Raw genomic sequence first — 9510 nt, forward strand, 5'->3', positions numbered from 1 at the left:
GTTAATCCCCGTTAATGAGATGATCCTCATTAACTGCCGAGGGGCGCGGGGGGCTTTGCACGCGCGTGTGCGCGGGCACGGCTGGGACTCCCCCTCTCCCTTGCCGGGGCGCGCTCCCGCGTGCAACTCTCGGCCTGAGACCCCCCCACGCACACGCGTGAGCGGCGTGGCGGCCACCCGCGTGTCCCCCTCTCCCCCAGAGCCGTGACCTGGCACCGGCACCGAAGTGCGGCCGCTTGACCCGCCCGAGCGGCGACCGAGAGCTACTGGGAGTTACTGGGATATACTGGGAGCACTGAGCCGCCCCCGATGTCCCGCTCAGGCTCCGCTTCCCGAGTGTCACCGGCTGCTCCGGGGTGCAGAGGGGACCCTGGGGACATGGCAGGGGTGGGGGACGCTGGGGACACCCCCGAGACTCGGGGGGAGTGCCGGGGGTCCCGAGGGGCCGGGCAGGGGGTGACACCTGCTGGCACGGCCTGGAACGGCTCCGCTCGGGGACCGGCGGGGGCGATGTCCCCGGAGCCGTGGTGGCAGCGCTGGGGACACCGCGGTGTCCCCCGAGTGTCCCTGAGGGGCGGCGGCATCCCCGGGGGTGGCCACGGCCGGGGACGGTGCGGCCAGCGGGGGAACGCGGAGGACACGGACACACCCCGCAGCGGACACGCACAGGACACACGGGGACACACGCAGGACCCGGCGGACACGCAGGACATGGGGACACACAGGACACGGGCACACAGAGGACACAGGACGCACGGGGACACACGCAGAACACGGGGGACACACGCAGGATACGGGGGACGCAGACAGGACACACGAGGATGCACACAGGACACGGGGGACACACTCAGGACACACAGGGACACACGCAGGACACACGGGGACACACGCAGGACACGGGGGACACACTCAGGACACACGGGGACACACGCAGGACACACGGGGACGCACAAGGACACGGGGGACACACTCAGGACACACAGGGATACACGCAGGACACACGGGGACACACGCAGGACACACGGGGACGCACACAGGACACACAGGGACACACGCAGGACACACGGGGACACACGCAGGACACGGGGGACACACTCAGGACACACGGGGACACACGCAGGACACACGGGGACGCACAAGGACACGGGGGACACACTCAGGACACACAGGGACACACGCAGGACACACGGGGACACACACAGGACACGGCGGACACACGCAGGACACGGGGACGCAGAACTGTCCCCGCCCGTGGGCGCGCCCTTTCCCGGCGGCCCTGCAGGGGGCGCAGTCGCCGGCGCGGGCCTGGCCCCGCCCCCGGAGCGCGTCGGGCCCCGCCCCTTCTCCGGGAGGCCCCGCCCCTTCTCCGGGAGGCCCCGCCCCTTCTCCGGGAGGCCCCGCCCCCGACATGGCGAGCGCGCGCGTGCTCGTGCACGTGAGGCGCGCGGGGGCGGGGGGGGCGGCGGCGTTCGGGCAGGTCCGGGGGGACCGGGGGGCACCGGGGAGCACCGGGGGGGATTGGGGGGGACTGGGGGCAATGGGGGGGTCTGGGGACTATGGGGGGGGGACAGTGCAGGGGAGGGAGAGCGGCCGCTGCAGCGTCGTGCTTGTCGCGGTGCGGGGATAGCGGCCCCGGTGTCCCCGCGCTTGTCGCGGTGCGGGGATAGCGGCCCCGGTGTCGCCGTGCTTGTCGCGGTCGGTGCCAGCGGCCCCGGTGTCCCCGCGCTTGTCGCGGAGCGGGGCCAGCGGCCCCGGTGTCCCCGCGCTTGTCGCGGTGCGGGGATAGCGGCCCCGGTGTCCCCGCGCTTGTCGCGGTGCGGGGATAGCGGCCCCGGTGTCCCCGCGCTTGTCGCGGTGCGGGGACAGCCTCCCCGGTGTCCCCGCGCTTGTCGCGGTGCGGGGATAGCGGCCCCGGTGTCCCCGCGCTTGTCGCGGTGCGCTGCCAGCGGCCCCGGTGTCGCCGTGCTTGTCGCGGTGCGCTGCCACCGGCCCCGGTGTCCCCGCAGAGTGTCACCGGCGTGTTCTGCCCCACGCACACGGACGCGGCCCTGGTGAGCTGCGGGCTGGAGCGCGGCCACTTCCTCATCTCCGATGTCCCCTTCCCCGGCTCCACCGACACCGTCCTCAAGGTGCGCGGCGCCGCCAGCCCCGCTGTTTCCCCGGGTGCCACCGCGTCCCCCCGGGGAGCCGCCGCAGCGCTGATGTCCCTGTCCCCGCAGAGACCCCCGTTCTGCCCCGCCAAGCTGGGGGGCGCCACGCGGGGCGGGCGCGGGGCACACGCGGGGGTGGCCGCAGCAGTGGCCGTGCTGCTGGAGGCCGCCTGCGGCCGCGTCCTGCTGACCCGCCGGGCCAGCACCCTGCGCCACTTCCCCAACCTTTGGGTGCCACCAGGTGAGTGCGAGGACGGGGGACAGGAGAGCTCTGGGGTCCCCGAGCCCTCATTCAGGTGGGGACAGGGGTTTTGGGGTCCTCTGACCCCTGTACCCCCACACAGGTGGGCACTTGGAGCCGGGAGAAGAGGTGAGGTGACACCGTAGGGAGGGCAGGGGGTGCCCAGGTGGGTGCGGGGACGCAGGTGGCCCCTGACACCCCGAACCCCCAGCTGGTGGCCGCGGGGCTGCGGGAACTGGCCGAGGAGACGGGGCTGTGCCTGGAGCCCGGGACCTTCTCGTGGAACCTGCTCGGCCTCTGGGAGGTAACGACCCCCCCCTGCACCCGGGGGTGACACCCCCAGTGTCCGCCCTGCCCCACGGGCCACCCCTGCTCCCCACAGTCCCTGTTCCCCCCCTCGCTGAGCTGGGGGCCACCGCGCTGCCACCACATCGTCACCTACCTGGGGCTGCGCTCGGCCGAGCCCCAGCAGCGGCTGCAGGTGGGGGCACCTCCGTGGGTGGGGGCGCCTCCGTGGGTGGGGGGCAGCTCCATGGATGGGGGGCACCTCCATGGGTGGGGGCACCTCCGTGGGTGGGGGGCAGATCCAAGAGAGTCCCTTCATGGGTGGGGGGCACCTCCATGGGTGGGGGGCAGCTCCATGGATGGGGGGCACCTCCATGGGTGGGGGCACCTCCGTGGGTGGGGGCACCTCTCCGGGTGGGGGCACCTCCGTGGGTGGGGGGCAGATCCAAGAGAGTCCCTTCATGGGTGGGGGGCACCTCCATGGGTGGGGGGCACCTCCGTGGGTGGGGGGCACCTCTGTGGGTGGGGGGCAGCTCCGAGGGGATCCCTCCATGGGTGGGGGTCCCTCTTGGTGTTGCAGTCCCTCTCTGGATGTGGGTGTCTCGGCGGGTGGGGGTCCCTCCATGGCTGGGCTGTCCCTCCTGGGGTTGGGGTCCCTCTCAGGATCGGGGGCCCTGCACGGCTGGAGGTCCCTACCAAGGTTGGGGTTCCCCCCACGGGGGTCCCTCCCTCCACGGGGGTCCGTGCCCAGGCCCGGCTGTGTCCGAGCCCGTGTGAGGTCAGTGCCGTGGCCTGGCTGGAGCCTCCGGTCCTGGAGGCCATCGCTGCCACCGAGGATGGAGCCGAGGGATCGGGATCGGGATCGGGATCGGGATCGGAATCGGGATCGGGATCGGGATCGGGACCGGGACCGGGACCATTCCCCGGAGAGCTGCCGGCCACCGTGGGGTGAGACACCGCTGACACCGGGGGACAGCGACGGGAGGCTGGAGAAGCCCTGGGGCTGTCCAGCCTCCCCCGGGCCCCATCCCTGACCCCATTCCCTGCCCCAGGATCACGGAGCTGAGCCCCCACGGCTTCCGGAGCTCCCAGATTCCCACCGGGATCCTCCTGCGCCGGGCCCCGGCCCGCGGCCCCGACCTGGAGCGCGTCAGCACCGGCACCAAATTCGCGCTGGGGCGGCGGCGGGCGGGGCCCGGCCGGGGGCAGCGGGAATAAACTTCCAGCGGCATCCCGGATCCCGGCCCGTGCTGGGGCGGGGCCGTGGAGACGGCAGGAATGGGTTTCCCTGGTTTCAGGTGGATTCCAGGGGAACGGAGCAGGGATGGGGACACGAGTGGGACACGGAGCGGGACCCAGGCCACGCGTGTGTCGCGGTTTCCCACTTTAATGCCGCGGCCCCGCTCCCGCCTCGGCCCGCAGGATCCGCAGCAGCGCGGCGTGGACGCCCTCGTCCATGAATCCCTGCGGAGGAGGGAGTGTGGCTTTTCCCGAGATCCGGCACCCAAAACTGTGCCCGCACCCCCCAGAGACCCCGGGCAGGGCCAGGGGGTCCCACCTGGGCAGCCTGGAGAAGGTGGCTCCGGTACACGGCCACGGTGTCCCGGTGCTGCTTCTGCTGGACCTGGGGGGGGCACAGGGTGACACTGGGTGGCTCCGAGTGACAACAATCACAAAGGGTGACACGGTGTGACACCGGGCGCTGTCCCCACCTCCAGCTGGAGCTGGAGCCGGGCGCTCCGGCCCCGCAGCCCCAGCACCTCGGCCGAGAGCTTCTCCGTCTCCGCCAGCAGCTGCTTCAGCTGGGGGGGAAAGTCAGGGGCAGATTTGGGGGACTGGGGGGGTTGGTTGCTCTCAGCACCCCCAGAACCCCCTTGGTCCCTGTCAGTCCTCAAGGTCCCGCTCAGTTGCCCCTGAGGTCCCCCCAGGTGGGGCTGGGAGATGGATCAGGATGGGGACAGGGATGGGAAGGGGATGGGGATGCAGATGATGATGGCAACAGCGGCGGGAAAGGGATGATGATGATGATGGAAAGAGGACTGGAAAGGGTGTGGGGATGGGAGGGACATGGGGATGGATATGGGAGGAAGAGGAAGGTGGGAAGGCGTCGGCAATGGAGACGCGGATGGAAGGAGGATGATAACGGGAACGGGACTGGTGCTGGGAAGGTCCCGTCCCCGTTCCCGGCCCGTGCCTCACCTTCCCGTCCTTGTCCCGGCAGGCGCGCTCCAGCCGGGCCGCGCGTTCCCGCAGCGCTGCCCGGCTGCGCTCCAGCCCCTCCGCTGTGTCCCGCAGCTCCCGCAGCTCCCGCTCCCGCCCGGCCGCCCGCTCCTCGGCCGCCGCCGCCGCCTCCCGCCACCGCTCCGCCTCCGAGCCCGGTGGGACCCCGGCGGTGCCGCGCTCCGGGCCCAGCGGCACGCCGGCGGCCGCCGCCGCTCCCGGTTCTGCCGGTACCCCGGCCTCCCCGCCGCTCCCGGGCGTTTCTCCGGCCTCTCCCTCCATCTCCGTGAGGAGCTGCAGGGCCTCGTGCTGGGACCGCACCAGCGCGTCCAGCCGCCGGTGCAGGTCCCGCAGAATTCCGGCCCCGGCGTCGCCTCCCGCCTCCCGCACCCGCGCTCCCACCCCGTCCCGCAGCGCCCGCAGCTCCCGCCGCAGCCGCCACGCCTCGTCCCTCTTCCCGGGATCCCGCAGCTCCCGCAGCTCCTGCTGCAGCCGCTCCCGCTCCCGGCCCAGCCGCGCCAGCTCCACCAGGAGCTTCCCGTTGCCCTCCCGCAGCTCCAGCAGCTCCTTCTCCATCCTCCCGCCCTCCCTCGGCATCTCCTCCCGGCTCTTCTCCGCGCCGTTCACCGCCGGCTCCGACCCGAGCTTTTCCAGGAGGATTTGGGATCCCTGCAGCATCCTGGCGTGGATCTGGTCCTGCTGGTCCAGCGCCTGCTCCAGCCCCGCCGCCAGCTGCTCCCAGGCCCCGTCCCGGAGGGAATCCTCTGCTTCCCGACGCAGCTCCTGGCTCCGCGAGGAGACGCCGGCCTTCGCTTCCCGCATTTTGGAGCACTCTTCTCCCAGCCAGGCCAGGAACGGGATCAGCGCCGGAGCCTCGGCGCTGCCTTGTCCTCCTTCCCACTCTTCATCCCTCGTCCTCTTCCTCAGCTCCGCCACGCGCCGGGCCAGGAGCTCCAGGCAGGCGCCGTCATCCTCCTCACCCTCCTCATCCTCCTCATCCTCAGCCGCGTCCCGTCCCGGCAGGAGCCGCACGAGCTCCCGCAGCCGCCGGCGGATGCCCTCGGCAGCTTCCTCCAGCCGCCGGCATTCCAGAGTCTTCCTCGCCAGCTCCTCCCGCAGCCGCCGGGCAGCGCGTCCGTCCCGCTGCTCCTCAGCCTCCTCCTCCTCCTCCTCCTCACCCTGGATTCCCACCTGTCCAGCACCATTCTCTGCTGGAGGGAGAAACACAATCCGTTTTCCCAATTTTCCCTATTTTTTCCAATTTCCCCCGTTGTTTTCCCATTTTCCCCCATTCTTTCCTTTTTTTTTGGGGGGAGGTCTCACCTCTCCTCCCACAGTGCGGGACCTTCTGGAGAGCCCAATCCGGAGCCTTCCCGGTGACATTCCGGGTGACATTCCCGGTGTCCTTCTTGTCCCTCTGGTGGCCCTGCAGCAGCTCGGCCACTTCCAGGCTGCTGTGAGCCAGGGCCAGCTCCAGCGCTGTCCTGAGCCGGGGATGTGACACGGAGGGACACGGGGACACAGTGAACAGTGGCAGGGGTGGCACTCGGGCACCGTGGCACTCGGGCACCGTGACACAGGTGACCGCCATCCCTTCCCCACAGCGGTGACACCCTTGGGGACACCACAGACCGGTGACAGGACAGCTCAGTGTCCCCAGTGTCCCTTGGCACCCACCTGCCGTCCCTGTCGGCCAGCCCGGGCTCGGCCCCGCGCCGCAGGAGCTGGGCACAAACGGCCACATGGTTGCCCAGCGCCGCCAGCATCAGGGGGGTCTGGCCGTGCTGAGGGGACACGTGGGGTGACCATCAACCCTTGCTGTCCCCTGTCACCCCCTGCTGTCCCCCCGTCCCCACTCACGGTGTCGGGGACATCCAGTGGGGCCTCGTGGTCGCAGAGCAGGAGGACGCTGGAGGCGCAGCCCGAGGAGGCTGCAGGGGGCAGGGGGGTCACTGCAGGGTCTCTGGTGTCCCCCTGGTGTCCCCCACGTCCCGGGGTGTCCCCATGTCCCCCCCTCACCAGCCCAGTGCAGCGGAGTCCGGTTCTGGCCGTCCACGTGGCGCTCGTTGGCTCCATGCTGGGGGGACAGCGGGAAGGGAGCGGGAATGGCACTGACACCCCCATCCCAGCCCCGTTCCCATCCTCATCCTCATCCTTGTTCCCTGCCCTTGTCCCCATCCTCACCTCCATCCTCATCCTCCTCTGCACCTCCAGCCGTGTCCTTATCCCTGTGTTTTTCCTGATCTCCATCCCTGTTTTCACCCCTAGCTCCATCCCATTCCTGTTCCTATTCCCATCCCATTCCTGTTCCCATTCCCATCCCATTCCTGTTCACATTCCCATCCCATTGCAGTTCCCATTCCAACTCCAGTTCCCATTCCAGTTCCCATTCCCATCCCATTCCAGTTCCCATTCCATTCCTGTTCCCATTCCCGTCCCACTCCAGTTCCCATTCCCATCCCAGTGCAGTTCCCATTTTCATTCAATTCCAGTGCCCATTCCCATCCCACTCCTATCCCGTTCCAATTCCAGTTCCCATCCCATTTCAATTCCTGTTTCCATCCCATTCCCATCCTATTCCCACCCCGTTCCCATCTTATTCCCACCCGTTCCCGCCCCTCTCGGTACCTGCAGCAGCACCTTCACGCACTGGGGCTGGCAGGCGATGGTGGCCAAGTGCAGGGCGGTGCTGCCTGTGGGGACGGGACCGGCGCTGGGGACACTCCCGGGGGACAACTGCCCCCCTAAGGGACACCCCCAGGGGACACCCCCTCCTTGGGTGCTCCCGGGGGTCCCTGCCATGGGGAGCAGGTCGGGGCTCCTCCAGGGGTGACACAGGGTGTCTCCAGGGTGTCCCCAAGCTGTCCCCGGGTGTCCCCACCCACCGTCATCGTTCGTCTCGTTGACGGGGGCTCCGTGCTCCAGCAGCAGCGTCAGGCACTCGGTGAGACCCCCGGCCGCGGCCAGGTGGAGCCTGGGGGGCGAGAGGCGGCCGTGACCCGTGCGGCCACCCCCGTGCCCACCGAGCCCCCGCCGCGTCCCCCCGGTGACATACGCGGACTGGCCCCTGGCGTTGAGCTTGGCGGGGCGGGCGGCCTTGCGGGCGGCCAGCGCGGCCACCCGGGCCACGTCCCCGCGTGTCACCGCCTCCAGCAGCTTCTGGTCCTGCCGCGTCCAGCTCTCCATCTGCGGGGGGACCCCAGCACAGGACCCCAAACTCTGGGTGGGAGCCGCACCCCGCACAGGAAACCCCCCCTTGTGGGTCCCCCCACGCATGTCCTGCCTCAGTTTCCCCGCTCCGTGGGGCTCGGTGAGGGACGCCGGCTCCCCGCGGAGCCGGGAGGGGGCGGAGAGGCCGGAGCGTGTCCCGGCCTGTGCCCGCCCGGCTGGTTTGGCGAGTGCCACCGAGCCGGGCTGGGCTCCAGCGTGGCACCGGGCGGGGGTGGCACCGGGACAGGGACCGGGGACTGGAAACGAGACCAGGGACCGGGACCAGGGTCTGGGAACGGGACCCGGGACTGGGACTGGGAGCAGGGATGGGCTGCGGGCCCTGAGGCGGGGCTGGGGGCTGGATTCGGGTCAGGATTGGGGTTGGATCTGGGATGGAGGCTGCGAGTGGGGCTGGGATTGCAGGTGGCATCGGGACCGGCAGCAGAACTGGGACTGGGATTGGGACTGGGACTGGGACTGGGACTGGGACTGGGACTGGGATTGGGACTGGGACTGGGATTGGGATTGGGATTGGGACTGGGACTGGGACTGGGATTGGGACTGGGACTGGGACTGGGACTGGGACTGGGATTGGGACTGGGACTGGGACTGGGACTGGGACTGGGATTGGGACTGGGACTGGGATTGGGACTGGGACTGGGACTGGGATTGGGACTGGGACTGGGATTGGGACTGGGACTGGGATTGGGACTGGGACTGGGACTGGGATTGGGACTGGGACTGGGACTGGGACTGGGACTGGGATTGGGACTGGGACTGGGACTGGGACTGGGATTGGGACTGGGACTGGGATTGGGACTGGGACTGGGACTGGGATTGGGACTGGGACTGGGACTGGGACTGGGATTGCAGCCAGGATCGGGACCAGCATCGGGGCTGGCAGTGCAATTGGAGCTGGACCGGGGTCACGGGGCTGGCACCGGGGGCGGTCACAGCCGGCAGCGGGCTGGGATCGGGGCCGGCACCGGGACTGGGCCGGCAGCCGGCACGGGCCCCCCGTTCTCTCCCGGGACTCACCGTCACCTGCGAGCTGGAGCAGGAGAACATCCTCTTCATGGCCGGCACCCCCGGGCGCTTCCCGACCCCCGCCCCTCCGCTCTCGGCCCCCCGACCCCCTCCTCGCTGCGGGACCCCCGGGAGCCGCCGCTCCGGGGCCGCGTCCTCCGCCCGCCCCGCCCCGCGCCCGGTCCCGCACCCGGCCCGGCGGCTCCGGCACCGCCCCGGGAACGGCCCCGCCCTGCGGGTGCGCCCCAAACCCGGCCCCATCGCCCCCCGACCCAGACCCCCCCGGCTGAGACCCCCCCCACCACCGACTGAGACCCCCGGCTGAGAGCCCACCCTCACCGCACGATGAGAGACCCCCGCCCCAGCCGGTCCGTGCCT

The 9510-nt window shown here is 70.7% G+C and overlaps 2 protein-coding genes across 12 annotated transcripts; one reads left to right on the top strand and one right to left on the bottom strand.

The window, feature by feature from the left end:
* The first annotated feature begins 136 nt into the window (after positions 1–136).
* LOC110476858 (m7GpppN-mRNA hydrolase NUDT17) lies at positions 137–3960 on the top strand. 5 transcript variants are annotated; one of them, XM_085560790.1, is made up of 9 exons: positions 1400–1477; positions 2007–2129; positions 2220–2391; positions 2495–2520; positions 2603–2695; positions 2774–2872; positions 3428–3545; positions 3582–3624; positions 3729–3960. In XM_085560790.1, exons 1-9 carry the CDS (start codon positions 1409–1411, stop codon positions 3892–3894), a joined length of 909 nt encoding a protein of 302 aa, XP_085416916.1. In that variant the 5' UTR covers positions 1400–1408; the 3' UTR covers positions 3895–3960. The 5 variants fall into 5 exon arrangements, 4 of the variants coding, with proteins under 4 accessions (XP_085416914.1, XP_085416916.1, XP_085416915.1 ...); XR_014950099.1 differs by lacking the exon at positions 3729–3960 and having other exon boundaries at positions 137–1477; positions 3582–3623; XM_085560789.1 differs by having other exon boundaries at positions 3428–3624.
* On the bottom strand, positions 3824–9392 carry LOC116184475 (uncharacterized). Of its 7 annotated transcripts, XM_085560785.1 has the most exons (11): positions 9145–9292; positions 7952–8082; positions 7782–7870; positions 7525–7589; positions 6916–6973; positions 6757–6827; positions 6574–6680; positions 6220–6380; positions 4876–6107; positions 4389–4478; positions 3824–4300 (listed from the first exon to the last, which is right to left on the bottom strand). In XM_085560785.1, the coding sequence occupies exons 1-11, from the start codon at positions 9181–9183 to the stop codon at positions 3971–3973; spliced, it is 2373 nt and encodes a 790-aa protein (XP_085416911.1). In that variant the 5' UTR covers positions 9184–9292; the 3' UTR covers positions 3824–3970. The 7 variants fall into 7 exon arrangements, with proteins under 7 accessions (XP_085416911.1, XP_085416905.1, XP_085416909.1 ...); XM_085560779.1 differs by having other exon boundaries at positions 7525–7870; positions 9145–9295; XM_085560783.1 differs by having other exon boundaries at positions 7782–8082; positions 9145–9293.
* Between the last annotated feature and the right edge of the window lie 118 nt (positions 9393–9510).

This window comes from Lonchura striata, chromosome 25, assembly GCF_050655825.1.
Source record: "Lonchura striata isolate lonStrDom1 chromosome 25, ASM5065582v1, whole genome shotgun sequence".
In the NCBI taxonomy this organism is placed as follows: Eukaryota; Metazoa; Chordata; class Aves; order Passeriformes; family Estrildidae; genus Lonchura; species Lonchura striata.

Excerpts from the sequence above, each read along its gene's own strand:
- LOC110476858 (XM_085560788.1), top strand. The coding sequence starts at position 310 with ATGTCCCGCTCAGGCTCCGCTTCCCGAGTGTCACCGGCTGCTCCGGGG. Across the intron at positions 2,392-2,494 it reads CAACCTTTGGGTGCCACCAG|GTGGGCACTTGGAGCCGGGA; the intron begins GTGAGTGCGAGG and ends ACCCCCACACAG. Across the intron at positions 2,873-3,427 it reads AGCCCCAGCAGCGGCTGCAG|GCCCGGCTGTGTCCGAGCCC; the intron begins GTGGGGGCACCT and ends GTCCGTGCCCAG.
- LOC116184475 (XM_085560781.1), bottom strand. The coding sequence starts at position 8,172 with ATGCGTGGGGGGACCCACAAGGGGGGGTTTCCTGTGCGGGGTGCGGCT. Across the intron at positions 6,108-6,219 it reads CCCGCACTGTGGGAGGAGAG|CAGAGAATGGTGCTGGACAG; the intron begins GTGAGACCTCCC and ends TTCTCCCTCCAG. Across the intron at positions 4,479-4,875 it reads GCCGGGACAAGGACGGGAAG|CTGAAGCAGCTGCTGGCGGA; the intron begins GTGAGGCACGGG and ends TTTCCCCCCCAG.